This window comes from Typha angustifolia, chromosome 2 (assembly GCF_048772165.1).
Source record: "Typha angustifolia cultivar Huaian chromosome 2, ASM4877216v1, whole genome shotgun sequence".
In the NCBI taxonomy this organism is placed as follows: Eukaryota; Viridiplantae; Streptophyta; class Magnoliopsida; order Poales; family Typhaceae; genus Typha; species Typha angustifolia.
The window spans coordinates 7,668,226-7,696,163 of record NC_133240.1 but is presented as its reverse complement, the minus strand read 5'-3'; the positions used below and the strand labels follow the sequence as shown (position 1 = coordinate 7,696,163).

The 27,938-nt window shown below is 36.3% G+C and overlaps 8 protein-coding genes across 20 annotated transcripts; 1 reads left to right on the top strand and 7 right to left on the bottom strand.

Annotated features, from left to right (window-relative positions):
* Positions 1–30: 30 nt before the first annotated feature.
* Positions 31–2,632, bottom strand: LOC140768221 (uncharacterized). Its single transcript, XM_073108410.1, has 2 exons — positions 2,166–2,632; positions 31–1,982 (listed from the first exon to the last, which is right to left on the bottom strand). The coding sequence occupies exon 2, from the start codon at positions 1,142–1,144 to the stop codon at positions 323–325; it is 822 nt and encodes a 273-aa protein (XP_072964511.1). The 5' UTR covers positions 1,145–1,982; positions 2,166–2,632; the 3' UTR covers positions 31–322.
* A 303-nt stretch (positions 2,633–2,935) lies between these two features.
* Positions 2,936–4,424, bottom strand: LOC140768213 (uncharacterized). Its single transcript, XM_073108398.1, has one exon. It carries the CDS (start codon positions 3,912–3,914, stop codon positions 3,084–3,086), a length of 831 nt encoding a protein of 276 aa, XP_072964499.1. The 5' UTR covers positions 3,915–4,424; the 3' UTR covers positions 2,936–3,083.
* A 1,287-nt stretch (positions 4,425–5,711) lies between these two features.
* Positions 5,712–7,987, bottom strand: LOC140775885 (uncharacterized). The gene is made up of 2 exons (XM_073119370.1): positions 7,859–7,987; positions 5,712–7,287 (listed from the first exon to the last, which is right to left on the bottom strand). Exon 2 carries the CDS (start codon positions 6,635–6,637, stop codon positions 5,810–5,812), a length of 828 nt encoding a protein of 275 aa, XP_072975471.1. The 5' UTR covers positions 6,638–7,287; positions 7,859–7,987; the 3' UTR covers positions 5,712–5,809.
* Positions 7,313–10,500, bottom strand: LOC140775874 (uncharacterized). 2 transcript variants are annotated; one of them, XR_012106819.1, is made up of 3 exons: positions 9,060–10,500; positions 8,238–8,343; positions 7,314–8,133 (listed from the first exon to the last, which is right to left on the bottom strand). XR_012106819.1 is itself a non-coding variant. In XM_073119354.1 (2 exons), the coding sequence occupies exon 1, from the start codon at positions 10,450–10,452 to the stop codon at positions 9,070–9,072; it is 1,383 nt and encodes a 460-aa protein (XP_072975455.1). In that variant the 5' UTR covers positions 10,453–10,500; the 3' UTR covers positions 7,313–8,343; positions 9,060–9,069. The 2 variants fall into 2 exon arrangements, 1 of the variants encoding a protein (XP_072975455.1); XM_073119354.1 differs by having other exon boundaries at positions 7,313–8,343.
* Positions 10,501–10,939: 439 nt separating this feature from the next.
* On the bottom strand, positions 10,940–11,898 carry LOC140774996 (uncharacterized). Its single transcript, XM_073118208.1, has 3 exons — positions 11,719–11,898; positions 11,433–11,630; positions 10,940–11,327 (listed from the first exon to the last, which is right to left on the bottom strand). The coding sequence occupies exons 1-3, from the start codon at positions 11,896–11,898 to the stop codon at positions 11,082–11,084; spliced, it is 624 nt and encodes a 207-aa protein (XP_072974309.1). The 3' UTR covers positions 10,940–11,081.
* Positions 11,899–13,704: 1,806 nt separating this feature from the next.
* On the bottom strand, positions 13,705–17,140 carry LOC140768390 (uncharacterized). Of its 5 annotated transcripts, none has more exons than XR_012105761.1 (5): positions 16,914–17,140; positions 16,200–16,478; positions 14,483–16,062; positions 14,187–14,378; positions 13,705–14,075 (listed from the first exon to the last, which is right to left on the bottom strand). XR_012105761.1 is itself a non-coding variant. In XM_073108664.1 (3 exons), the coding sequence occupies exons 1-3, from the start codon at positions 14,627–14,629 to the stop codon at positions 13,860–13,862; spliced, it is 552 nt and encodes a 183-aa protein (XP_072964765.1). In that variant the 5' UTR covers positions 14,630–14,718; the 3' UTR covers positions 13,705–13,859. The 5 variants fall into 5 exon arrangements, 2 of the variants coding, with proteins under 2 accessions (XP_072964765.1, XP_072964760.1); XR_012105762.1 differs by having other exon boundaries at positions 14,187–14,375; XR_012105763.1 differs by having other exon boundaries at positions 16,920–17,140.
* A 1,339-nt stretch (positions 17,141–18,479) lies between these two features.
* LOC140773631 (uncharacterized) lies at positions 18,480–21,567 on the bottom strand. 8 transcript variants are annotated; one of them, XM_073116342.1, is made up of 6 exons: positions 21,354–21,567; positions 20,516–20,914; positions 20,011–20,412; positions 19,506–19,907; positions 19,070–19,396; positions 18,480–18,925 (listed from the first exon to the last, which is right to left on the bottom strand). In XM_073116342.1, exons 1-6 carry the CDS (start codon positions 21,498–21,500, stop codon positions 18,662–18,664), a joined length of 1,941 nt encoding a protein of 646 aa, XP_072972443.1. In that variant the 5' UTR covers positions 21,501–21,567; the 3' UTR covers positions 18,480–18,661. The 8 variants fall into 8 exon arrangements, with proteins under 8 accessions (XP_072972443.1, XP_072972451.1, XP_072972436.1 ...); XM_073116350.1 differs by having other exon boundaries at positions 19,070–19,402; positions 19,506–19,901; XM_073116335.1 differs by having other exon boundaries at positions 19,070–19,402; positions 20,011–20,406.
* Positions 21,568–26,385: 4,818 nt separating this feature from the next.
* On the top strand, positions 26,386–27,805 carry LOC140772366 (NAC domain-containing protein 6-like). The gene is made up of 3 exons (XM_073114406.1): positions 26,386–26,610; positions 26,718–26,986; positions 27,129–27,805. The coding sequence occupies exons 1-3, from the start codon at positions 26,445–26,447 to the stop codon at positions 27,546–27,548; spliced, it is 855 nt and encodes a 284-aa protein (XP_072970507.1). The 5' UTR covers positions 26,386–26,444; the 3' UTR covers positions 27,549–27,805.
* Positions 27,806–27,938: the final 133 nt, after the last annotated feature.

Sequence of the window (27,938 nt, the reverse complement as noted above, 5' to 3'; positions counted from 1 at the left end):
ATATGAAGTTCGGCTCAGAACAACTGGCTCTACATGAGCATATCTCCTTATATAAGAATTTGGAGCTGGGTATCTACATGCCTTTGAGACTATCCCCGCATCAAAATAGAAGTTCAGCAAGACAATCCAATCAAAACAATTCACAGAATCAGGTAGAAGAACTTCACATGATCAAAGTTTTTGTGATTGTGTACAACTTTTAATTGAAACAGGAACTAGATGAATTGTATACAGGAGTGCTAGGAGTAGATGTGATCAATGCACCCTTTAAAATGCAGATACTGATCACTTTGTATAAGAAAACTAAGTTCCAAGAGACTCTTCATGAACAACAGATATTCAGAAGAGAAACTCTGCATTGGATCATCCGCCGGAACAAGCATTCTAATCCATTCTCCAGACCTTCTATGTTGAACTCCAATGTCTGCAATTGCATTTGAGCTCTCAGTGCCCTCTCATCATCCAAATCCTTGCATGAATAAGAAGAGAAGATTGAACCATGATCATCCTCTTTCTCCTCGCCGCATGCCACTCTCCTATTCTGAAATGTCCTTGAGACAAGAGACCACTTGCTACTCTTTGGTCTGACCATTTGTTTCTCCAATACTGACAGAACAGATTGGATGAGAGTGATAGTGATGTCTCTAGCCTCTGTCAACAATCTAACAATCTTTAAGGAATGACAATCTTCATTGGAAGGAGAACTAGATCCACATTTGTTCCTTGTCTGCTTCTTGATATTCTTGTTTGCCTTCTTTACCAAGCGACCGAAAGCTTGCACTTTGCTTTCCATGGCAGCTTCTCCTCCTCTTCGGAGAGCAGCTTGTAGGTCTTGAACATTAATTTTCATCATGGACAAGTTATCCCTCATTGCACCACAGATGTCCAGCAACTTAATGGACTCTTCCATTTCTTCCTCAATCCATTTCTTTTGGTTGGAGTGGAAAAGACCATTTTGGTTGCAAAGAAGCTCCTTGATGCATTCATACAGATCTCCCAGACTATTGAATCCATCGAACACCATCTGCGGCATTGACGAGGATGAAGCTACACAAGCTATTAGCTTCCGCAGCTCTTCTTCAACCTTGAGGACAAGCGAATTGGGTATTGTGGGCAAGCTGATGGATCGCAAATGGCAAGCCATCTTTGCCGTAAAAGCTAATGAACGAGAGAGAGAGAGAGAGAGAGAGAGAGAGAGAGAGAGAGAGAGAGAGAGAGAGAGAGATGATGCGATGGGATTGAATATTAGGCTTCCTCTAGTCCCTATTTATAAAGCAAGATCAGAAACTAAGTCATAGATAGTTGGAAAGACACCAAGAATCTCATTGAACCAACCCCCATGTGCTGCCAATGTAGGTCTGTGTTTGCAACATGGTTCTTGCAGACATTGTTTCAAACAAGTTGTCTTCTTCATCATCTCAAGGCTGTCATGACACAATTATTAGCGACAAGATCCACCGCACGGATGCTACAGGTGGTGAGCATATTCATAGAAGAGACAATAATAGGTATGATGAGAAAATTATATTGCCCATGACTTGATGACAAGGTGTAGAACTCGTTTAAAAATTCTTCATGTCCTTGGTGTTTGAAGAACCACGAATATCTCGATCCGGCATCTTCTTGAGCTGATCCGTTTTCTCCCCCTACTTGTCACTTAGCAACATTAGATTAATTGCAGCAACCCACCTCTTATATGCTGTCGCCATTAGTTGTCGACTTCCAATGTGGTTCATGTAGTCATTGCCGCAAACAGGTTGTGTACGAAACTCTTTTTCTAGTAATAGTCCACTCTCATGACCACCCATGCTTCAATCTAGGTATTTAATTACCATGGCTTCGGTGAGTTTGTATATGTTTACTTCAGGGCCACTCGTGCATCAAAAACAATCCTTGTATAGACTGCATCTTGATTTGATGAATCATGACTGACTAATAGATGACCTCATTGAACACATACAAACACACATAAATGCAGCAACCTGAAAGGGACACAATTTCTAACCATTTATATAAATTATATCACCGCATAACTTAAGCTTCTGACAAATAGCCCCAAGAGTTATTATCTCATAAATATTTGGAGTAAAAGAAATCATCCTTACCACTTGCAAAGAATTAAGAACATGAATTAATCAACAAAGCTCAAACTTTAAGATTCTTACCTTGAGCATGGCATGAATCGCTGGCTCAGATGCTCATCTTTGACACATTTAAATGGATGCAGCTGCCTAGTTTCTTCAAGTGCTTCAAACCAAAACAGATGCAAAAGACAATTCACTTTCTGAGATGACCTAATACAGGAGCGAGAAGCAAAGAATTCAAGGTTAAGTAACTAAATCAATCAATTTCTTCTCTAAAATAAGAGTTGAAGACTGCAGCAGAACCATGCAAACAAAGCCTGCCAATAGAAATAACCAGAGAAGAGTAAGAAAAATTACAAAAAGTCATAAACATTAAGTCTAGAGATTAAACATTTTCCCTTTTGTTTTAGATAATGTACAATATACTATCTCTGAGTACCTCTGCATGAGAAAATCTCCATATAAAAAACCTTGGAGATTAATTTGAATTTATAAGGATAGAAACAGGATATTTGACAAATAAAAGCAGTAATATTGTTTGCAATAACTGTGTAGAAAGTACACTAATTTGAAATGTTTTGTGACTTACACCTTGTTATTTGCATCACATATAAGAGAGGAAAAAAATGGTCTTTGCAAGACAATACAGGAATTATAATCTTAACCACCATTATGCTGGTCAGTATAATGGATCACACTTAAGCTTTTTCTCATCATTATCAAGGTTAGGATAAGTAAAATACCCTGTTTATGGTGACAGTTTTCACAGTTGTGCAGGGCATGATATATTGAGACTAGTACTTGAATATATTCTGCTCAAAGATAAAAGAACTTGATAAGATCAACGATTTTGTTATCGTATAAAAAATTTCATTTGAAACAGGAACTATACACTCGATTTGTATACATAAGAGCAAGAAGTAAAGGTGATCAGCGAACCCTTTAAAATGTGGATACTGATCACTTTTGTGCAAGGAGTCTAAGTTCTGAAGAGACTCTTCATAAGCTGAAGATATTCAGAATAGAAACTCTGCACTGGATCAGCTGCCTGAACAAGCAATCTATTCCACTTTCTAGCCCTTCAATGTTTATTTCCAATGCCTGCAATTGCTTCTGAGCCTTCAACAACATCTCACCATCCAAATCCTTGCAAGAACAGGAAGAGAAGATTGAGGCATCATCATCCTCTTTCTCCTCGCTGCATGCCACTCTCCTCTTGTTAAATGTCCTTGAGACAAGAGACAACTTGCTAGCCTTTGGCTTGATCATTTGTTTTGCCAAAACTGACGAAACAGATTGGAGGAGAGAGATGGTGATCTCTCTAGCCTCTGTCAACAATCTAACCACCTTTAAGGAACCACACTCTGCTTTAACAGGAGAACCGGATCCACATTTGTTGCTACTGTGCTTCTTGATATCCTTGTTTGCCTTCTTCGCCAAGCGAACGAAAGCTTGCACTTTGCTTTCTATGGAGGCTTCTCCTCCTCTTCGAAGAGCAACTTGTAGATCTTGAACATTATTTTTCATCGCGGACAAGTTATCCCTCATTGCACCGCAGATGTCCAGCAACCTGATGGACTCTTCCATTTCTTCCTCTACCAATTTCTTTTGGTTGGAGTGGGAGAGACCGTTTTGGTTGCTTGACAAGCAAAGAAGCTCCTTGATGCATTCATACAAATCTCCAAGACCTTTCAATCCGTCGAACACCATGTGTGCGGTTAAAGAGGGTGAAGCCACACAAGCTCTTAGCTTCTGCAGCTCTTCTTCAACTTTGAGCACAAGGGAATTGGGTCTTGTGGGCAAGCTGATAGATCGCAGATGGCAAGCCATCTTTGTCGCCGTAAGCTAGTGAGGAAGAGGGAGGAGAAAGATGCTGTGATGAGATTAAACCTTTGGCTCCCTCTAGTCCCCTATTTATGAGATAGATAGGTGGGGAGACACCAAGAATCTCATTAAACTAACTTCCATCTGCCGTCAATGTAGGCCTTCGTTTGCAACGTGGTTCTTGCAGACATTGTTTCAAACAGGTGGTCTTCTTCATCATCTCAAGGCTGTCATGCCTCAATTATTAGTGACAAGTCGTGAGCGGATTGGTAGAAGATCCAATAATGATCCACTGCGATAACTTTATTGCCCACGATTCAATGAGGAGGCGTGCACCTCGTTTAAAATATTCTTCAAGTGCTTGGTGTTTTGAAGAACCACGCAGATCTCGATCTGGCGTCGTCTTGAGCTGATCCTTTTGCTCCCTCTACTGGTGAAATGATTGGAGACAAGAATCTTAATGATCCACCTCCCATGTGCGCTCCATGTAGCTCTGGGCTTGCAACGTGGTTCTTGTAGTCATTATCACAAACCGATGGCGTACCGTCCCTTTTGAACTTTTTCTAATTCGCCACATGAATGAACTGTTCCTCGTGTTTCGAATAAGCTTCATGCGCTTTCGAAGCCTAGCCGTTTTAATTACCATTTCACCCTTCTATCAGTTTGCACGTGTATCTTGTACTACCACACGCGCATAAAAAATGACTCCCTAGCGTCCCCGCACATCCATCTGTATTAAGGAAAAATTTTATTTGAACTCCTTGGCAGATTACAAGTATCATTCGCGAGTGTAAAACCCAAATGGAAAGAATTGTGGAGTGTACTGTAGGGCACGTAGGAAGGAGGTGTAACAGGCTGGCCGATTGGGCGGCGATGAGGGGATTGGGTGCAACCCGGGTCGGAACGATCCGAGAGGGGGACCCAATCCCTCAAGAATTGTATGTTTTGGGCGAAGTGGGCCTAAACCCACGGGAGCCGATCATCAATAGCTAAATACAGCTCATTCAATCAAAAAAAAAAAAAATTTATTTGAACCCCTCTCTTTTTTTTTTCTTTTTTTTAATGGACTCCAAAACTTCAAATTTAGAGTCCCATCTAAAAATTTAGAACCCAGCTCCAATACTATTCAATTTTTAGAAATACTAATTTTGCCCTACAAAAGTTTCATTTAAAATTTTAAATTCCGTCCGTATCCTTTATTAAATAATCTAATTAATTAAACTGAATATATAATTAATTTTGCTAATCAATTTTTAATAAAAATAGTGTCATTAGAATGCTCTCATCGAGATCTTTAAAATGAGTCTAATATTAAATTATTTAAGTTGTTTTAAATATTTTATTTTTATTTTATGTATATGAATTAAATAAAAAGCTAATTCTCATTAAACTTTAGTTAATATATTAAGCCGTATATTTTAAATTTCAAATTTTATATTTTGTTGAGACATATCTTTAATCAAACCTCCTTTAAATCACACTATCGAGTTATCAACTAACCTAACTAAGCAGTTGAACTAAGCAATCAAATCATAAAGTTCTTCACAATAATTGTCTAGGATCAGTAAAAAACTTAATTGTTTTAAAGGATTTAGACAAGCATATGGCATTGTTTAGACTTATACACTCTCCTGTTCATCTTATGATCAATCACGAAAACTTTAAAGTTTAACAGTTTAATTGCCAACAATGATGCCTTCCAATACCATAGAGTAGTTCACAGGATTATTGAGTAGCAAATGGCAATTAACAAGATCATGAGAAGAACCTGAGAATAACAAAGATTCTCGTGATTGTATAAAATCAGATATAAATTCGAGTTGTATACAAAAGGATCAGTGAATCCAATAAAACGCGGATGCTGATCTGTGTACAAGAAGTATGAGGTCTCAAGAGAGATCTTATGAGCTGCAGATATTTAGAAGAGAAACTCTGCATTGGATCATACGCCTGAACAAGCATTCAAATCCATTGCCTAGACCTTCTATGCTGATCTCCAATGACTGCAATTGCTTTTGAGCTCTCAATACACTCTCGTCGTCCAAATCCTTGCAAGAATAAGAGAAGATTGAGGCATCATCCTCCACTTTTGCCTCGCCGCATGCCGGTTTCCTCTTGTGGAATGTCATTGAGACAAACGACCATTTGCTAGTCCTTTCTTTAACCATTTGTTTTGTGAAAAATGATAGAATAGATTGAAAAAGAGAGATAGCGATCTCTCTAGCATCTATCAAGAGTCTAACCATCTTTAAGGAATCACACTCCTCTTTAACAGGAGTAGTAGATCCACACTTGTTACTTGTCTGCTTCTTGAAATCCTTGTTTGCCTTCTTCGCCAAGCGAACAAAAGCTTGCAGTTTGCTTTGAATAGCAGCTTCTCCTCCTCTTCGGAAAGCAATTTGCAGGTCTTGAATGTGAACTTTCATGGCAGACAAGTTATTCCGGGTTGCACCGCAAATGTCCAGCAACCTGACAGACTCTTCCAGTTCTTCCTCCACCCAGTTCTGTTGGTTGGAATGGGAGAGACCACTTTGATTGCTTGGCAAGCAAAGAAGCTCCTCGATGTATTTATACAAATCTCCGAGCTTTTTCAGTCCATCAAACAACATTGGTCCTGTTGAGGAGAACGAATTTATACAAGTTCTTAGCATCTGCAGCTCCTCTTCAACCTTGAGCACAAGCGAATTTGGTCTTGTGGGCAAACTGGTTGATCGCAGATGGCAAGACATCTTTTCGCCTTAAGCTTGCAAGGACTATCTTTTGTTGTATGGCTATTGAAGAAGAGAGGAAGAGATGATTGCTGAATTGATGCTTTGGCTGCCCCTACTTATAAACAAAGATGACAAATTGTGATATAGTTAGATGGGGAGACAACAAGAATCCCATTAAACCGACTCCCATGATCTGTCCATGTAGGTCTTGCTTTCCAACACGGTTCTTGCAGACATTGTTGTAAACACCTTGTCTTCTTAATTTATATTCTACTGGAAAATGTTTGCAACAAGGCTGTCATGCTTCAATTATCAGCAGCAAGATCCACCACATGGGTACTACAAATGCTCCATTTATGATCTGATAAGGGAAAACCTATACCCCCTTGTGTTTCTTATAAAATTCTTCAATTGCTTGGTTGCTGAAGAACATGTAGGTCTCAGAATCTGGCATCTTCTTGATCTGACCCTTTGCCCCCATGCTTATGTATTAGCAACGATAGATTAAAACAAACTGTGCTGTCTATGTATGTTGAGGCTTGCAACGTGGTTCTTGTAGACAATTCACCAAGCAGGTCGTGTACTTTCGGTCTCCTGTTCTTGCAATTTTTCTCATGAAGTGGGTGACCGAACTCTTTCTACAGGTTTCAATCATTGGCAGCCATCCACTGCACAAGCTTCATATGTTAAATTGCAATTGCAAACGTGCAAATGAGCATTAACCTAAGTGCACAACTAAAAATAACTCTTCCAAGATTACATGACTTTGAAAGGACTTGAAGATAAGTCTCTGATGTGGCCAATGTCCATTATATTTGTACTTTTAAGAAATGAACACACAAAGGCAGCAATTCGATGTAGCTCAAACTCTGATAGTAATAATACATACTAAGAACATTGTAATCATAAATCAGAATTAAGATCTTGCAATTTGCTTGGATCAGAATGTCAACTACTTTTAGAAATAGGAAACAGATACCTTTCTTGTCTTACAGACCCAATAGAAAACTCGTGCTGTACATATGTCCATCACTAGTTTCCTTTGTTACATATGACATTTTTAACACTTCACGCACATGTAAGATTAAATCAAAATGGAACACAAATAGTAGCTTTATGCTTTGATATAAATAGCACCAAAAGTTACTCTGACAAAGGTGGGAGTAAAGTAGCTCATTGCATCAGTTACACATACAGGAATTATGAAAAATCTCTAATAAGAGAGATGGTAAACTTCACCATGACACCTGCTGGCCCAAATGTTCATCTTAGATCTCAAGTGCCATGAACATATAGCTGCTCCAAATGACTTCAGCCATCTTACTGCTTTTATGAATGCCACAGCTCATGGTGCATGGAGAATGCCTCCTAAGAAGAGTTTCTGATAATGGTTTGATGGACAGATATAATTGTTTTGCCAGGAATAAATCAGCACTGTATCACCTTTTGTCGTATGATGCTGTAAATAGGGGCTGGATTGTAGCCAATATCAATCATTCCATGCAAACAAGAATCTGAAATGCAAAATTTTGCCTCGGTTGACGTTGCAGTATACGTCTTCTAAATTGACATGGTAAAGGAATACCAGATTATGCTTCTATTTCACCAAGAATAATACCTTCAAAAATGGCTTGAATCTGAGTTTGACTGCATTTCTTCAACCTTGAAAAATGATTCAGTGAACCACCACATAAGCTTTGCCTATTTATTCCTCGCTTATTCAGCTGCCAAAGAAACAAAAAAGGAACAAGACTAAGAGCCCATCTTTCACAAATGAAATATATACCAAACAAAATAAAAGCACAACCAAATTGCTGAAAGACAGCAAGTTCCTGCCTTTGAGCCTTTCATCTTACACAACACCTATAGCCCATATGTCTCAAACATCTTACACAACACCTATAGCCTATATGTCTCAAATATTTGGGCATAATTGGGTCATGGAAGCGCCATTTTTCTACAATCAGCCATATATAATGTTGCACTATCCAATAATATAATGAAATGATATTCTTTCACATGTTACAGAAATGAATAAATGGAAGGATAGAAAAATATCATCGAAAAAAATTGGCATATCTGGATCAACTACATGGTCCAAAAGAGAAAAAAATAGTACCCGCTAACTAACATATCAAACAGTGAAACATATAAACAGCTCAGGTTAATGTATGTGAAAACTCATTAAAATTAAAGTGTCCAAATGAGACATTTTCAGCGTAGTTTCCAGTATAACCATGCCATACACCAAATGTTGCTCATCTTTCCACAAGAAATTTAGATTTTTATAAGAATTGAAAACTAAGAGCCTAACGAGCCTGAGGCCTTAGCACATATCTGGGCTTAATTGCCTGATTCTAACAAACACAAACTTCAGCATAATCAGTTAGCAACTAAGAAAAACAACATAAAACAAGGTGGTCCATGGATCAAAACTAACCAATGATAAGCTATGCTTTTGCCTTTCTCAGCCACTTGAGAGAGCTCTCCAACGCCGTGTAAGCAGTCACATCCGTTAAGCTCTTGCTACCAAGCACATAATCAAACACCTCATACGCCTCGGAGACCCTATTTGCCCGACACAACGCCCTCACAAACGTCGCATAAGCTGGTGAATCCAGCTTCATGCCCTTCGCTGTCATCACCTTATACAGTTCCACCCCCTTCTCCAAGCACTTGGCCTTGCACAATCCCATAAGAAGGGTGTTATAAGTGCACTCATTTGGGCTGCAACCCTTCTCCTCCATCTCACCCAGCAGTGCAACTGCCCCCAAGGCGTCACCTTTCCTACACATCCCACTCATCAGCGCTGTATACGTGACCGTGTCCGGGAAATGCCCCATCTCGGCCATCACATTCAAGAATTTCCTCGCCTGGCTGACCATCCCGGCCTTCGAGAGCCCGTAAACAAGCGTATTGTACGTCACTAAGTCGGGTTCCACACCCTCGTCCTTCATCCGATTGTATACCTCCATGACCCCGCCGCACTCATCCAGCATACAGTACCCCTTCATAATCGTATTATAAACATAGCAATCAGGCTTGAACCCGGCATCCGCAAGAACGCCAAGAAGCCGCATTGCCTCACGGAGATTCCTCCCGTGGCAAACAGCGTCAATTAGGATGGTGAACGTGACAAGGTCGGGTTTAAGGCCGGCGTCACGACAGAGCTCATCGATGAATGAGTATACGGAGGAGACGGGGCGGGCACGAGCGAGGCGGCGGATGAGGAAATTATACGAATACACGTCGGGCATGACGGGTTTGGGCTCCAGGCGGATCACTCGGCGGATGAATTCACAGGCGTCGTCGAGGCGGGAGGCGGAGATCAATGCGCGGACGGCGAGGTCGATGGAGGAGGCTTCGGGAGGAAGGCCGGCGGAGGACATGAGATTAAGAACTTGGAAGGTTGATGAAGGGGAGGAAGAAGAAAGGCAGGAGTGGGCGAGGAGGAGGTGGAAAGTGGAACGGTCGGGGAGGAAAAAGGAAGGTGAGAGGTGGAGGAAGAGGGAGATGGCGTCGGCGGGGGAGGCGCCGGCGTCGCAGAACGATTGGAGGAGGGAGTTGGGGGAGATGGAAGGGGAGGAGGAGGAGAGGAGGGAGGTGGATAGGGAGATGGCATCGGCGAGGAGAGGGGAGTGGAAGAGGGGAACCGGCGCGGCTTGGGTTTGCGCTTGAACTTGGGGTTTCTTCTTCGTTTTGGTCTTGAGAGAGGATCTGGGGACTGGGAAATAGGGTTTAGGAGGAGGAGGAGGGGAAGAAGACGAAGCAGAAGATTTGAGGAGCGAGAGGGGAAGCTTCGCGGATCGCATGGAAGGAGGAAGCTTACCCATTTCGTTTTGCTTTCCTTCTTCTTCGTCTTCTAGGTTTTGGGTTTTAGATTTCCGGCGAGGAAGGAGAAGGGGTTTAACTCCTTGAGACGAGGTTTATAGTGGATCCGAATCCGATACCCGGCCCAATCGAATTTGGATCCAAGTAATATTATGCCCTTCTTTTACCGGGAACATTATTGCAAATAACCACCTATACTTTAACATTATTGCAAATAGCCACCTTTGGTTAGCTCGCACGGCATACTGTAATGAACACAGTCCTCTTCTTTTTCTCACCTTGTAGTAAACCTCTTGAAGGGCGTTATTGTAATAATTGAATATTCTAAGTATAGCATAATAATAATAATAAAAAGTGGAATTTGATTAACAAATATCTAAAGGGGAGGAGGTATTAATAAATAAATCCAAAACATGGGTGGTTATCTATAAAAAGATTATCCAAAATTTTAGAATAAACATTATATTATCTTAAATAACGCTTGGCCCTTGTGATGCTCATAGCTCATATGCATAAAAACATTTACGTCAATGAATAAACTTTATACAAATACATATATTCCTAGAATAAAAACATGAAGTTAAAAAACACGAGAGTGAAAATATAAATAAACCAACCATCACTCAAATCATTACATGCATATTATTATCATTAACATTTTTTGAAAAAAGCTCTTCTCCTTTGCGGCTTCTTTATTTTCGATCTCGTTAATTTTCTCCTCCTCTTCTCCTATCTTTTCAATGGGATCTAAGAGATTCTTCTCCTCTGCATCTTCATCCTTTTTCTTTTCTTGATTTATTTTTTGTTCTCTCGATTCTTTCAGTATCTTATTGTCCATCTCCTTGAGCTTATCGCTAGATTTGTCATCGTCGCTCGACTATTGTAGAAAAATAGGAAACAAAAAAAGGTAAAAGAATAAGCCATATTTTTATTTCATATAAGTTTAACATAAAACTTTAAATTCTAATTAACTTAATTTTACCGAGTTAGATTTAGAGTCGGAATCGCTGTCTGAGCTGGCACTTTTACATTCGAGCTTGTCAAGACCACCCCGATCAACATTTGCTATGATTTCCCCTCTTTTCTTAACGAATTTGCTGTTCTTGCTCTTCGCATTAAGGAGCTGCTTTTTCTTCTTCTTTTCATTCTGATTTTCTCCTTGAGTTTTTGAGCTCTTTTTCTGTTTTCAAATAATAAAATGATAAGAACATGAAGTACATAATATTTTGATTTCTCAAAACTTCTAATTTATTTGAATTTAAATTTACCTTATCAGAATCAGAATTCGAGCCAGAATTAGAATCAGAATTCGAGCCAGAATTAGAATCAGAATCGGAGCTTGAATCCGAGTCAGAGGAGTGGCAAGCAAGCTTAGTAGGAACAATCTCGCCTTTTGTTACACCTTCTCCTGCTTGAGCCTTATCGACGGCAACAACAGTGGCGGCCATGAAATGCAAGTAGAAAAGTTTATAATATTTTTAGATATTTTTCGGAGTACTAAGTTTTTGGCATATGAGAGACTATTTATAAGGATGCAAGTGAAGTAAATGCCATCTTTTGATCATTGAGAGGCTATTATGAAGGCATCCAAAATAATTAACAAACCAATTGGATAAAAATAAGACAAAATTCACAAATAATTAAGGGAGAAAAAGGTTATAGGAGAGAGGGCGAATAGGTTATTTGATGGGGCATTGGATACTAGGGCTCCAAGGTTGGATGGAAAAGATTCTCACATAATTACTTCGTGGGAAAATAATTAATACTTTGCGGTAGCATTGGATGCTAGGATTTGGAGGATGACAGGCAAAGGAAGACACAAGGCCACATATGTAATATTTCATTTGATTGGCATTGGAATATGATTACATTATTTTGTGAAACCTAGGGCATGGACTCGGTGCGAGCTAACATGCTCGAGTCAGTCTGGGTGTACTATCGGATGCACGCTATTGCATCGATTGCATGTAGGGGTTTAACCAGAGCTAAATTATTCGATACTAAATTCGATCGGAGTTCTACTAATAAATTTTGTTATAATAAATTATTTGAATTCAGTATAAGTTAGTTTTGAGTTCAACCAGATTCGGATTAGAGTTCATATCGATAAATAATTTTCGGAGAAATTTGTATAAAATACCCTATTTTTTAATAAAATTGTGGTTTACACCTTATATTTTCACTATTTACAAATCGAGCCATATAATTTAACGAATATGTGTAAAAAAAACACCATGATGTTAGATTAGTTAGTTAAATTTAACCAAATATCCGAGTTAAGTTAACTAAACTAAAAAAATTACGAAAAATATCCTCAACCAAGTCATACTAAGAGCATTTTAGTTATTTTAAAAATAAAATATCTCTATTTAACGGAATATGTTAGCTCAAATCTAACATATGGTATTTTCTATAAATATTCATTAAATCATAACACTTAATTTATAAATAGTGAAAATATAGAGTGTAAGTCATAATTATGTTATAAAGCATGGTGCTATATACAAAATTTTCCTTTTTTATAATCTAATACATAAATTATATAATTAGAAGTCTTAGATTACTCTAATTCTGATAAGAGTATGAATGATCTCAAAGTCTCTCGGGAACATAATCTTTCTAGTATTATTATATTTACTTAACATGTTAAGCTCGTATTATTTTATGTGAGATAATTAAAGTATTATGCTCTAATTTTTTACTTTGGAATAAGATTATTATATTATTTAAAATTTCATAGTATATTGATTACTCATAAGGAATCCGAAATTGAATATGAATTTGAATGCGACAATATAGGATGATAAATGGGTGGAAAATATAATAATAAATTTAATTTAAAAATAGATCTGAGTTCGAATTCAACAAAATTAAATCGACACGGGTCTGTGCAAAGACCGAACCCATTTTTTATAACGAAATTTGGAAAATAAATTTCTTTATAATAAATGGGTTGCAGTTGTTTTGCAAATAACCACCCACATTTTAACCTTATTACAAATCTACGAATCTACTCCCAGACTCCCAGTTAGTATATTTGCAAATAACCGCTCATTTTTTTTATCATTAAAAGAAAAGAATATTCTGCAAATATACACATAGAAAATATTTTTTGCAAATACAACCATAAAAGTAAGGTTATTTTTTATTTATACCATTAAATTTTCACTTTGCTCTGAAGAAAAAAAAAGAAATAAAAATAAATTATTTCTACTACTTATTTATGGAGATATATAATAAAAAACCATGACCAATTATAAACTTTGTATAGTACTTATTCATATAATGAAAACTTGCAAACCACACACAAGAGAAATAAAACAACAGCCATCACTCAAATGCTGCTCCTTATTCTGGCAATTTCCTCCATGCAAATAGCTTCTTCATTTTGCTTTGCAAATATAATTCTTTATTTTGTAGCTTCTTCTTTCTTCTCAGTTTCACTTGATGGAGTTGCTTCCACATTAACTTTATTCTCCTCCTTCCCTTCTTCTTCAATTGGTTTCTTCTCCTTTGTAGCTTCATCGGTTTTCTTCTCTTCTTCTATTTTTCCTCCGGTAGGTTCTTCCTTTAACGCCTCATTTTTCCCTTTCTTTTTCTTGCTGGATTTATCATCACCGCTCGACTGTCGCAGGAAAGTAAGAAATAAAAATAAGAAAAGATTAGAATAATTTATAAAAAAAAATCTAAGAAATTGCGTTAGCATTTTGATCGTCGTAATTATATTTAATATTACCGAGCCGGATTTGGAGTCAGAGCCACTGTCCGAATCAGAGCTTTTACATTCGAGCTTGTCAGGATTTTCTTCGTTAACATTTGCAGTGACTCCCTCTATTTTCTTGCTCGACTTGCTATTCTTGCTCTGCGCCTTCAGGCTCTTCTTTTTCTTTTTCTTCTTGTCATTTTTGTCTTTCTTGTCTGACTTCTTCTAAAGATGAGAACAATAAGCAAACAAAAAAAAAAAGATTGGATTAGTTGAGTTTTCGAAACTTCAATTTAATTTTTTATAGATTTAATTATGCTCAAATTTACCTTGTCAGAATCAGAACCAGAATTAGAACCAGAGCCGGATTTGGAGCTCGAATCCGAGTGACACTCAATGTCAGCAGGAACACCATCATCTTTCACTTCAACTTCTTCTGTTTGAGCTTTGCCGACGACAACATTGGTGGCAGCCATTTGAGACGAATGAGAATATAATGCAAGCTAACGAAAATATCTATGTATATATATATATATCTTATAATGTTTTATGAATACTTCTTGTAGTGCTAAGTTTTAGATATGGGGGCTATTTATAGGGAAGTAATTGAACGAAATGCCACCTTTTGATCATTGAGAGGGGGAATTATGAACACAAATAATTTGAGGGAGAGAAGGTCTCATTCTAAATAATTGGAGCAATGGCGAATCGGCGTTCGACACTTGGCATCGGATACCAGGGCTCAAGGGCTGGATTGCAAATATTCTGGAGGAAAACATAATTTTGCCAGAGAATAATTTAACACCTACAGTAGCATTGATGGAAGCCAGGACTGAAGGGTGGCAGGAAAGGAAGACTGTGGGGCTTAAAATGTGCATTTCATGCAATAGGATATGTTGAATATATGAGTGGTATTAGATTTAATAAAGAATAACTTAATTAGTTGATCAAGTATTATGAATATACATTGGAGAGAATTATTATTATTAATGTCTCTAATGGTAGAAGATGTTGGCATAATATTGCATGGCATGAGGATGGATTTCTAAATAGGAAATAAATTTAGGATGGCATTAAAATCCTTTGACTGTTTGGAAATTGCCATAATGTTTTATTTTCTTAATAAAATATTAGTAATAGATTATTATTAAGGTTTGTAAATATATGTAAATAACTAAACTATCCTCCTTCTCGAGTTTGGAATTTTTTTATTATCTATGTTGTATTTTAAATATTTGGTTAGAAACTCAAGGATTTATGTTATTAAGAGATCACAATTATTTCAGTGCAATTGAAATATTTTGAAAAATATAGTGGCAATTTTATGATGTTTTAGAAATTTTCACAAATGCCTATTTGTAGCAATGCTGATTTTATCTGATAAAGAATTATAAGCTGCAACTCTAGCATTTCATTATTTAATACATAGAATTAATCATTTATTCATATGTATAAAGTACATAATTTCTCATGAGATAAACCTTGTACAATACTTTATTTGAAGAATAAAAGCATCCAAACCACACACAAGAAAATAAAAGATATAGATACATAAAAATATATAAACACAGCAATCATACACACACTATGATCATGGGAGGCTGCTTCTTATTAAGATCCTGACATCTCTTTTTTTTTCTTGTATTTTTATTTTGATATCTTAATTCTTTTTGTCGACGAAATCCTCTTTCTTATTATCGTCATCAATTTTTGTGACTTCAGTGACCGCTAGTGCTTAGTCTATCTTCTTCTCTTCTTCATGTTTTTCTTCTTTCGGAAAATCCTTTTCTTCTTCGATAGCTTTATCATTTTTCTCCTCGACTTCATTTTTATCTTCTAGTGACTTTTCCTTTACCACGTCTGTTTTATTCTTGTTGATCTTTTTCTTGGACTTGTCATCATCGCTCGACTATTTAAAAAAAAGGAAAAAATTAGTAAATAAGTGAATAAGAGGTACATAAGCACTTATAAAATTCACTTCACACTGACATCTCTAAAATAAGTATACTAAAAATTAAGCGAGAGATAATATAAATGTATGCTTACCGAGTTAGAATCGTCACTAGACTTAGATCCGGAGTCACTTGACTTAGATCCAGACTTGCTCGATTTTGAGTCAGAATCACCACTTGATTTCGAGTCAGAATCACTGTTCGAATCGGAGCTTTTACATTCGAGCTTGTCAAGACCCTCTATAGTAACATTTTCTGTGACTCCCTCAATTTTTTTGCTTGATTTGTTATTCTTGCTTTTCCCCTTGAGCTTGAGCTTCGTCTTCTTCTTCTCCTTCTCTCCTGAAGTTTTGGAGATCTTCTTACTGCTTGACTGCTTCCAAGATATAGATGTCAAAAAATCTAAAGCATAACTTGTATTGATTTAGGTTTTTTCTACACGTAAAATAAGCATCTAAATCTTAACCTTTATGACTAAAATCCACCTCCCTTTTTCTAAATTTATGAATCGATTCCTTGTTCTTAAGTCATATTTGTAAATAACCATCTCTCCCGCATAGCTAGTATTCTAACAATTTTTTTCCTCTGCAACATACTTCTTTTTCCTTGCAAACAAACCTACTCGAACGCATTTTTGGTAAAAGAAAGAAAAGAATAATCTAATTGTATACCTTCGAAAGAAATTTTTCCGCAAATACTCATAAAAAGGAATTGATTTACCAATATCTAAAAGCGACAAAAGATTTCATAATAAATCTAAAATATAAGCAATTACTTATGAAAAAAAGATTTATCATATCAAGCTTACGCTTACTTTACTCGAATTAGAACCAGAACCTGAACCAGTATTTAAGCCCGAGTCTGAGCCGGAGGAGTGGCAGCCAAGCTTAGCAGGAGATATCTCTTCTTCCTCAATATTCACAATGCTTATGGGCACTTGGTTCACCTCAGCCATGAGACTACTAAATATAATATGCCAATCCAACACTTAAAATATATAAATAAAATTGATATTATATGCTGCTCTTTGTAGCTCTTAATATCTTGTGGGTGTTCAAGTAGTTTGTAAGGCTATTTATAAGGATACAATTGCATGCAATGCCAAGTTGTTTTGATGGAGAAACTAAAGACGTGAGTTGGAAGCATGAACACGTCCAAAATAATTAACAAGCTAATTAGTAGCACTAACAAGACAAACGATGAACAAATAATTGAAGAAAAAGGGGAAGTCTCATGGAAAAGGACGAATAGTTGATTGAGGGATTAGCATCGGATGCTAATTAAACTTTTGTCTCAAGATGATAGATATAGATAAATACCAAAAAGAAGTGCATGGCATGAGGATGGATTTCTAAATAGTAATTAAGTTAAGGATGGCACTAAAATCTTTTGAATGTTTGGAAATTGCCATCATGTTTAATTCTTCAATAGAGTATTTCTGCTAATAGATTGTTATTAAGGCTAATAAATACACATAAAATATTTACCAATTAGATATATTATTGCACTATAGTATTGAGCATAGTATCTGATAACTTTCAAATTATTTTTAATAATTTATGCAATATAAAATATTTTATCTAAGTTGTGTTTTAAGTATGTTTTTAAAATATCACAATATGTCGGTGCAATTATAATATTTTGAAAAATATAGTGATAATATATGATATTTCGAAAGTTCCCAATGGCAAATATATCAAAAAAAAACCCTAAAATGTTTCCTTGGGGATAAAAATTGATAACACCTTGGGTGACTTTGTGACTGACTTCGCCATTCTAGATTTATAATTTATATTGTTGAATCAAATACTCTAAAATCTTAAGTCGATAAAAAATAATTATTATTATATTTTATATTAAAATTTTAAGTAACAACTTTTTATAGAAAAAATTGTAATGATAATATTAAAATTTATTGTAACGAAGATTGCATCACATAACACTTTATATACTTCAAGAATAAAGTTAATTCTAAAATCTTTTATTATTTTTAAAATGAGTTTTTTTTAAGAATAATTATTTTTATGTTTACTTGTATTTTAAATAAGAGTGTAATAATTACCGTTCATGTGATATAAGTGAAGAAATTAATAAAAAAATATTTTTTTATTAAATTATTATAGATACCTTTTGATTTGATATAAAATAAGTTTGTGAAATAGATATTAAGAGTAAATTAGTATATAGTATAAGATGTAATTTTAATAAATAGTATTTGTATTCTAAAATAGGGTTATTATAATATCTAACTGTTATTATGAAATAAGAATATATTTCAGAATTTAAAAAAAAAAATCATTCCTAAAATAAAGAATAACAAGCTGCAACACTCGAATTTGATTATTTTATACATGGAACTAATTATTTATTCATATGGAAAACATACATATTTCCTTATGAAATAAACTCTGTACAGTACTTTACTGGTTGAAAAGCATCCAAACCACACACAAGAAAATAAAAGATAAAAAAATGAATAAAAATAAACAAACACACCAATCACACATACACACTATGTTCACAGACATCTTTTTTTTTTCCCTTTTCCCTAATATCTCAATTCTTTTTGTCGAAGAAATCCTCCTCCTTTTTATCGCTACTAATTTTTGTAATTTTAGTGACCGCTGATGCTTCCATATGATGCTTAATCTCATCTGTCTTCTTCTCTTCTCTGTCTTTTTCTTTCTTTGAAGAATCCTTTTCTTCCATAGCTTTATCGTTTTTCTCCTCTACTTTATCGTTACCTCCTAGCAACTTTTTCTTTACCACATTTGCTCTGTGCTTGTTGATCTTCTTCGTGGACTTATCATCATCACTTGACTATTTCAAAAATAAGGAAAAAGAAGAGATAAAAATAGCGAATAAGAGACACTTAGCACTTACAATATCCACTTGGCACTGAGACTCATATTTTAAATAATTATACTAAAAGTTTAGTGAGAGATGATATAAATTGATACTTACTGTGTTGGAATCGTCGCTAGAATTAGATCCAGAGTCACTTGATTTCGAGTCAGAATCATCACTCGACTTTGAATCAGAATCATCACTCGACTTCGAGACAGAATCACTAGTTGAGTCAGAATCATCACTCGACTTCGAGTCAGAATCACTGTCCGAGTCAGAGCTCTTAAGTTTGAGCTTCTCAAGACCCTCTATAGTAACTTTTGTTGTGACTCCCTCATTTTTCTTGCTTGATTTGTTATTCTTGCTCTTCTTCTTAAGCTGCTTCTTTTTCTTCTTCTCCTTCTCTTTCTCTCCTTGAGTTTTGGAGATCTTCTTGTCGCTTGACTGCTTCTAAGAGACACTTAGCACTTACAATATCCACTTGACATAGGGACTCATATTTTAAATAATTATACTAAAAATTTAGTACGAGATGATATAAATTTATACTTACCGAGTTAGAATCGTCGCTAGAATTAGATCCAGAGTCACTTGATTTCGAGTCAGAATCATCACTTGACTTCGAATCAGAATCATCACTCGACTTCGAGTCAGAATCACTAGTTGAGTTAGAATCACCACTTGACGTTGAGTCAGAATCATCGCTCGACTTCGAGTCAGAATCACTTGACTTTGAATCAGAATCATCACTCGACTTCGAGTCAGAATCACTGTCCGAGTCAGAGCTCTTAAGTTTGAGCTTCTCAAGACCCTCTATAGTAACTTTTGTTGTGACTCCCTCATTTTTCTTGCTTGATTTGTTATTCTTGCTCTTCTTCTTAAGCTGCTTCTTTTTCTTCTTCTCCTTCTCTTTCTCTCCTTGAGTTTTGGAGATCTTCTTGTCGCTTGACTGCTTCTAAGAGACACTTAGCACTTACAATATCCACTTGGCATAGGGACTCATATTTTAAATAATTATACTAAAAATTTAGTACGAGATGATATAAATTTATACTTACCGAGTTAGAATCGTCGCTAGAATTAGATCCAGAGTCACTTGATTTCGAGTCAGAATCATCACTTGACTTCGAATCAGAATCATCACTCGACTTCGAGTCAGAATCACTAGTTGAGTTAGAATCACCACTTGACGTTGAGTCAGAATCATCGCTCGACTTCGAGTCAGAATCACTTGACTTTGAATCAGAATCATCACTCGACTTCGAGTCAGAATCACTGTCCGAGTCAGAGCTCTTAAGTTTGAGCTTCTCAAGACCCTCTATAGTAACTTTTGTTGTGACTCCCTCATTTTTCTTGCTTGATTTGTTATTCTTGCTCTTCTTCTTAAGCTGCTTCTTTTTCTTCTTCTCCTTCTCTTTCTCTCCTTGAGTTTTGGAGATCTTCTTGTCGCTTGACTGCTTCTAAGAGACACTTAGCATTTACAATATCCACTTGGCATAGGGACTCATATTTTAAATAATTATACTAAAAATTTAGTGAGAGATGATATAAATTTATACTTACCGAGTTAGAATCGTCGCTAGAATTAGATCCAGAGTCACTTGATTTCGAGTCAGAATCATCACTTGACTTCGAATCAGAATCATCACTCGACTTCGAGTCAGAATCACTAGTTGAGTTAGAATCACCACTTGACGTTGAGTCAGAATCATCGCTCGACTTCGAGTCAGAATCACTTGACTTTGAATCAGAATCATCACTCGACTTTGAGTCAGAATCACTGTCTGAGTCAGAACTCTTAAGTTTGAGCTTCTCAAGACCCTCTATAATAACTTTTGTTGTGACTCCCTCATTTTTCTTGCTTGATTTGTTATTCTTGCTCTTCTTCTTAAGCTGCTTCTTTTTCTTCTCCTCCTCTTTCTCTCCTTGAGTTTGGGAGATCTTCTTGCCTCTTGACAGCTTCTAAGACATGGATGTTAAGAAATTTGAAGCATAATTTCTATTTATTAGGGGCTTTTTACCGGTAAAAATAAGCATATGTACATTCTTTGTTACTATAAACCACCTCCCTTTATATAAATGTATGAATCAATCCCTTATTCTTAAGATATATTTATAAATAACCATCTCTAGCTTATAAACAATATCATAACAATATTATATTTTTCTATGACATACCTTTTCGTTCCCTTGCAAATAAACTAATGAAATTTTTGTTGAAAAAGAGAAGAATCCGATTATATACCTAAGAAGGTTTTTTTTTTTTTGTTGGCAAATACTCATAAAAAGGAGTTGATTTACCAATATCTAAAGCAATGAAGTTTTTTCATAATCAATCTTACATATAATCAATTATTTATGAAAAAATAAATCAAGTTTATTCAATCAAGCTCATGCTTACCTTCCCTGATTCAGAACCAGAGTCAGAATCCGAGCCCGAGTCCGAGTCCGAGTGGCAACCAAGTTTAGGATGAGAAGTCTCTTTCTCTTCTTGTGCTTGGCCTTCAGTATTCACAATGCTTACGGTCACTTGGTTTTCCTCAGCCATGAGACTAATTAATGCAATATGCAAATGCAACACTTAAAAAATAAAAAATTGATGTTATATACTGCTCTTTGTAGCTCTTAATATGTTGTGGGTGTTCAAGCTGTTTGTAAGGCTATTTTATAAGGATGCAATTGCATGCAATGCCAAGTTGTTTTGCTTGAGAAACTAAAGATGTGAGTTAGAATTATGAGCACGTCCAAAATAATTAACGAGCTAATTAATAGCACTAACAAGACAAAGGATGAGCAAATAAGTGAGGCAAGAGGGGAAGTCCTATGGGGGGAAATGGAGGAGAAAAGGCGAGTAGTTGCTTGAGGGATTACAAATTAGCATCCGATGCTAATTAAACTTTTGTCTCTCAAGATGATAGATATAGATGATACCAAAAAGAGGTTCATATTATTGGAGGAGAGAGAGGAAATGGTTTGAATGAGAGAGAAGGAAACGTAGTAGGCGTTGTGAATCTTGTGATGAACTTATTAGCTTTGGATGCTTGGCCTGATATTGATTGGCAGGATGATTGGATTGCCCATCCATTGCATCTATGCAACGATATATTAGTAGAGACACTTAAGGGTGATCATTGAGCCGGCCAGGTTTTCTCGGCTTATCAAGTTTAAATATTTATTCACGAACTGACTCACCAATTATTCGGATCGGATCAGATTCAAGCCCGAGCTAAAAAATTATAGCATGTTACTGTTCTATCAAATATCATGCTTGGGTTAGGCATCATGGGCCTAATATAACGGGTCAAATTTAAAAGATATTATATCTTATTGGGCCAAACATAATGGGTCTCTATTTTAGTTATTTATCATAGAAATATATTTATATATTAATATCTAGTTTACTAAATATCTAATGTGAGACTAAGTAATTATAGGAATATGCATGCATAATAAGACAGGCAATGAAGGAAAACAAAGAGAGTTTGACTTAACCCCATGACGCCACTTACTATCTTAGGCTCTAATTGGGCAAGCAAGCTTAACCCATGGGCTATGATACCTACTATCATCTCGGGCTCGGACTGGCTAGTTAAAAACGACAGATTCAAGCCAGTCTTGTGCAGGTCGAGCCCAATAATCATATCTAGATATGTGATGACTCTTGTTTCTATTTAATAATGTCCTGCAACTTTATATGCCAATCAACGTTCTCCTGTCATTCAAAGAAAGTTTATAGTTCAACTAACGGAGAAAAATGGCCCAAGCTAAGGGCTAAGCTGAATATAATTGGCCTACAAGGAACCTCAATCTAAGGAGCAAGTGATAAATCTTGTCTACTTTTAACCAGTCAAATTGCTTGAAACTAATTTCAAACTTAGAGTTGGTCGAGCTCGGTTTGTTTGGATTTATTTCTCTAGAGAATTATGTGATGCAAGGCCTTATAGAGATTAGATGATAAATAGAAAAAAATTCTCGGGCGTTTGAAGTCGTTTGAAGTTGTTTGAAGTTTGTTCGAAGATCCTAAGGAAAAATAGGCTAATTTTTTATAAGAAAAAAAGAAAAGACTATATTAAAAATTAAACTTGGCGAATACAATAGTCTCCTCTAAAGTCAGAGATCAAAATTTGCACCAAAGAAGAAGGATAATCATCATCCCAAGTACACCGGAAACTTAAGCTTCTACCCTTACAAGCAAGCTAATCTACAATTTGATTACCTTGCCTAAAAATATGAGTAACTTTACAATTGATAAAATTGCTAGTTAGATATCATCAATGACAATGGAGATGGACCAAGGAGATGTCGGACCCTTAGCCAATATATTAACTAATACTGTTGAATCTGTCTCGAGCCAGACATTTGTGAAGTTTCTTTATGCAGTGCTCCTTAGTGCTTCCCTAATAACTATGGCTCCAGCAATTAACGCAGATTTATACGGCTCAATCGAGCACCTGCAATAATTGGGCTAGTGGATGGTAACATGCTATAAAATTCTAGCTCGGATCAGCTGATATCCAAGCATGATATCTAATGTGTTAGTGGACGGATCAACCAACAGATGGCCCAAGACTTGTAAAATTCTTTATTCATTAATATCCAACCCATGCCAGATACAACTTGGAGAATTATATATATATTAGAGAATTTTATAAAAAAACACCCTGTATTTTACTAATTTTGTGATTCATACCCGTCTTTAATGATTTTATAATTCGACCCCTAATTGTTCCCTATAATTCTTATCTAACACACTCTAACACACTGGCGTTATTTTAACTAACTAACTAACGTCGACCAAGTTATTAAAATACTCTATAATTCTTATAACATGTTATAAATTCTTAAGAGGCGGAGCGTAAAATATAAGGTGTGATTTATAAAAAATCCCTATTTATATTCTACCGCTTAAAAAGATTCCTTTCATAAGTTGAACTAATTGTCCCCTTGAATCAATGCAAGAGAATGGAAACCCTAGAGTAATCGGTTGAGAGCCAAAGTCAGTGGTCTCTTTGTCCTCCACCAGGAAGACTTCACTTTCCGCCGAAGACTCCTCCTCCACTGGTGCAGTCACCAGGACAACGTAATCCCACTGGAAAAAACAAACCTAAGTATTGACCAAAAACCATGAACTTCTTTGTAGAAAACAGTAGATCATGGCTCTTCCGCTAGCTTTGGCCTTCACTTTGATGATGGAAAGAAACTTACAACAAGACGACTTGGCCGGAGCGACGACGACTCATCCACTAAAGGAAAGTTCCTTTCTAGTGGACGTTGAATCATTCTAAGATTAGAGATAATAAAAAAAAAGCTGTACGATTTTCATACGATAGTTTCTCCGAATAACCTATAATCAGAATAGAGATAAAGTTGGACAATATTTTATATAGGATAGTTTCTCGGTATAAAGCCTTAAGCGTTAAAAAGGTGCACTTTTCGATACTATTATTTATTTATATGTTCTTTTAAAGTTGTTATATAAAAAAGGAATAAAAGAAAGATATAGGGATTAGTGTTCCTGGAGCAATATATATATATATATATATATATTGTATTAAATTAAAAAGTAGCCAGGAAGGTATCTATAATAAATAACCCTAAAAATACAAATTTTAAAAAGAAAAACCCTAAAATTAATAATAATAATAATAAAATTGTCCCTTTCTATCTTAATCTTAGCTCCCCTCTTGTCCACAAAGTTCCCACATTCCAAGAGCTGAAGACTTGACTCTTGACTCCTGTGAGAGAGAGAGGGGGTATAGTAGTAAACTATCTAGATGTAAAACCCTAGAAAAAAGAAAGAAAAAAAGAAGAAAGCATAAGCTTTGAACGATTCCAAATATTCACATCGTTAGTGGAAGAATAGGATAAGCGGCTATCCCAAGAAAATTTAATTCAGGGCCAACAGAACAACACCTTATCTTGGAGTTATCCGGAAGATCCCGTGAACTATGACCAAGTCCGTGGAAGATATTCCGGACGACTCAGTAAATGAAGAGAATAAATGCCAATCAGATTGTCCCTTATGCGGACAATCAATGTTTATTCTCAATCTTATCGGCTCTTTTAATTCCTTCAACCTTTTCCGGTCAAAGGAAGCGTCCCGGTTGAATAAACTTATTCCCTAAACGGTTATTATAGCAACTTATTCATGCGATCCTAGGAGGATTAGTATCAAATGATGATAAAATTATAGTTATCCTGGACTGCTAGATTATTAAGAGGATAAAAGGTTTTATTATAAATATAATTCGTTAGCTTTATTATAAATATAATTAAGATCGTTAAATATGTCTAATTAATTATAACTATTAGAATTTTGTACGACTTTTACTGATAGCTGTATAATAAGAATGTCAAATCTGAAGAGTAGCCATAGCCTTTTTCCCTTTTCTTTTCAACTTTTAGCCTAACCTTTAGAAACCATAAGATTAATTAATAATTAAACAGAGTTAGGTTAAAAGCGAATTGGTTTATTGATTTCAGATGATTCCAAAGGAGTTATTTCAAACAACAGCTGTAAACTTATCCAATCTAACGATGCCTAAATTATAACCACAATTTATTATTAAGTTTCCACAAGAAGAACAACCCAGGTCCATATATTTGAGCATTTTAGAGTCTAGTCGTGCAGGAATCATGACTCATGAAGGCGTAAAACCTTGGACCACTTGAACGATGGATAATAAATTATATTTTATATTTTAATTATTTATATTTTATTTTTAGTATTTTATAATGTGATCTTTTAATTTTTTTTATAATTATCATATTGACTAATTAACATCAATCAGGTTACTAAAATATCTCTATCATTTTCTTTTATTTTCTATATCAATCTATTAACTTCCCTACTTATCTCTTCCACCTTCGCCACCATCTTAGCCGTCTGTCTTTTCTCATCTTCCCTGCTCCCCTCTTCCTTCTCCCCTTTCTCTCATCTTCTTCCTTTGAGAAAAAAAATAATAATTTAAATATTTATAAATTATTTTATATATTATAATAAAATATATTTTTTAGTACCGTCTAAGTTAACCTACTGTGTTAAATAAAAATTATGAAAAACATAAGGTGTCAAATTATAAAATATTTCAAGGAAAGCTACATTTGAAATTCTAAATGAATTTCTTATTCGCACCTTGAAAGTCTTTCAGTGTTTATATCCTGCGGATTCAAAGAAAACATAATATATGAACCATTAAATAAATGCAATTTCTCAAAAATAAAAATAAAAATTAAATAAAGGAAGCCGCTTTACCTAACCCCGTGATTAAATTATCACTAATAAATCCAAGAAAGTCGTTCTCCACGTCGGTAAAAGTCATCGTAAATCGAAATTAGGGGATCGAGAAGGTCTCGTGGGCCCCACCCAACACAAGCTAATGGCACTCGCTGCCTATTTATTCCTCCCAGGGAACCCATCCAAGATCAAAAACCAAAGATTTTTTTCGAAGAATAACTAGTCTTCCCACTCCGATAACTATTCCTGTCCGCCATGGACTCAAGTGGCTCACAGGTCGATCTCCCCGGGTTCCGGTTCCATCCGACGGAGGAGGAGCTGCTCGACTTTTACCTCAGCACCGTCGTGAACGGCAAGAGGCTCCAGTTCGACGTGATCACCACCGTCAATATCTACCGCTACGACCCATGGGAGCTCCCCGGTGCGTATATATATATATATATATATATATAAAATAGATAACTTCCCTTTATCCCGATCAGATGAGAACTTATTCTCGAATAGCGTTACTTACCGGTGGATGAATAGGTTTGGCGAGGATAGGGGAGAGGGAGTGGTACTTCTACGTGCCGAGGGATCGGAAGCAATCGAACGGGGGGCGGCCGAATCGGACTACGGGGAAGGGGTTTTGGAAGGCGACCGGGTCGGATCGCCCAATCCGGTCCGCGGCGGACCCGAAACGGCTGATTGGGCTGAAGAAGACGTTGGTTTATTACGAGGGTCGAGCGCCGAGAGGGACGAGGACGGATTGGGTCATGAACGAGTACAGGCTCCCCGATGGAACAACCCCTCCCAAGGTACGATAATAACTTTATCGAGTGCATTGCTGCCATCTTTGCGGTTTAAACCCTGCGCTTTTCACTATTCACAAATCACTTCAAGGAATTAATATAATTATTTTCTCTTTTGGAAGCTAAAAGAATCTATTGGAACATGCAGGAGGACATAGTGTTGTGCAAGATATATCGGAAGGCGACGTCGTTGAAAGAGCTCGAGCATAGGGCGGCCATGCTCGAGGAGGCTCGATCATCGCAAACTTCTGGGTCTCCAGTGGATTCTCTTTCATGCTCCGATCAAGAGAGCTTTCAGAAGTTGACGGCATTAGAGAAGACTGGTAGTCGCGTGAATGCTGTGTTAGCTAAAGGGGAGGAGGAGCAGGAGCAGGACGTCGTGAAAATAGAGGTGGAGGCCATGACGACGACCACCGTCAATGTACAAAGCCGGCCGATGAGCCTAACTGAGCTAGAAGTTCCAATTTATAGTGGACTCGAGTGGATGCAGGATCCATTCCTAACTCAGCTACGTAGCCCTTGGATGGAACAGTGGTCTCCTTATTATACCAGCGTGCTTAATATCTAGAGTTGTAATTAAACTTTGGCAAATTAAGAGTGACGTTAATTGGCTTCGGCCTAGAAATTTGCATGCGTTCATGCAGCAAAGATGGAATTTTTGGAGAAGGGAGATGTGGCCATCTGTGCTTCTCGGTGATTACGAAAGAGAACAATTATCTTATCTCAACTCTAATCCTGCTTCATTCAAAAAGACTACTGGGAGGATTGGAGGAAAAATTATGTCAATTCTAGTTATATATATATATATATATAATTGTTTCTTTATTTCTTTATTTTGGTGGCTGATTTAGACTGAGAGAAACAGAAGAAACTTTAGATGAAGACTGCTGCTCTCAATCGAGATTAATTTTTTAGGGCAGATGGAGTGCAGTCTACCCATCAAGATGCAAAACTGATT

Excerpts from the sequence above, each read along its gene's own strand:
- LOC140773631 (XM_073116289.1), bottom strand. The coding sequence starts at position 21,500 with ATGGCTGAGGAAAACCAAGTGACCGTAAGCATTGTGAATACTGAAGGC. Across the intron at positions 20,915-21,353 it reads CTGGTTCTGAATCAGGGAAG|AAGCTGTCAAGAGGCAAGAA; the intron begins GTAAGCATGAGC and ends TCCATGTCTTAG. Across the intron at positions 20,413-20,515 it reads CTAGCGACGATTCTAACTCG|AAGCAGTCAAGCGACAAGAA; the intron begins GTAAGTATAAAT and ends AGTGTCTCTTAG.
- LOC140768390 (XM_073108659.1), bottom strand. The coding sequence starts at position 14,629 with ATGGCTGCCACCAATGTTGTCGTCGGCAAAGCTCAAACAGAAGAAGTT. Across the intron at positions 14,379-14,482 it reads CTGGTTCTGATTCTGACAAG|AAGAAGTCAGACAAGAAAGA; the intron begins GTAAATTTGAGC and ends TCTCATCTTTAG. Across the intron at positions 14,076-14,186 it reads CTGACTCCAAATCCGGCTCG|TCGAGCGGTGATGATAAATC; the intron begins GTAATATTAAAT and ends TTCCTGCGACAG.
- LOC140775874 (XM_073119354.1), bottom strand. The coding sequence starts at position 10,452 with ATGGGTAAGCTTCCTCCTTCCATGCGATCCGCGAAGCTTCCCCTCTCG.
- LOC140768213 (XM_073108398.1), bottom strand. The coding sequence starts at position 3,914 with ATGGCTTGCCATCTGCGATCTATCAGCTTGCCCACAAGACCCAATTCC.
- LOC140768221 (XM_073108410.1), bottom strand. The coding sequence starts at position 1,144 with ATGGCTTGCCATTTGCGATCCATCAGCTTGCCCACAATACCCAATTCG.
- LOC140774996 (XM_073118208.1), bottom strand. The coding sequence starts at position 11,898 with ATGGCCGCCACTGTTGTTGCCGTCGATAAGGCTCAAGCAGGAGAAGGT. Across the intron at positions 11,631-11,718 it reads CGAATTCTGATTCTGATAAG|AAAAAGAGCTCAAAAACTCA; the intron begins GTAAATTTAAAT and ends ATTTGAAAACAG. Across the intron at positions 11,328-11,432 it reads CCGACTCTAAATCTAACTCG|TCGAGCGACGATGACAAATC; the intron begins GTAAAATTAAGT and ends TTTCTACAATAG.
- LOC140775885 (XM_073119370.1), bottom strand. The coding sequence starts at position 6,637 with ATGTCTTGCCATCTGCGATCAACCAGTTTGCCCACAAGACCAAATTCG.
- LOC140772366 (XM_073114406.1), top strand. The coding sequence starts at position 26,445 with ATGGACTCAAGTGGCTCACAGGTCGATCTCCCCGGGTTCCGGTTCCAT. Across the intron at positions 26,611-26,717 it reads CGACCCATGGGAGCTCCCCG|GTTTGGCGAGGATAGGGGAG; the intron begins GTGCGTATATAT and ends GTGGATGAATAG. Across the intron at positions 26,987-27,128 it reads ATGGAACAACCCCTCCCAAG|GAGGACATAGTGTTGTGCAA; the intron begins GTACGATAATAA and ends TGGAACATGCAG.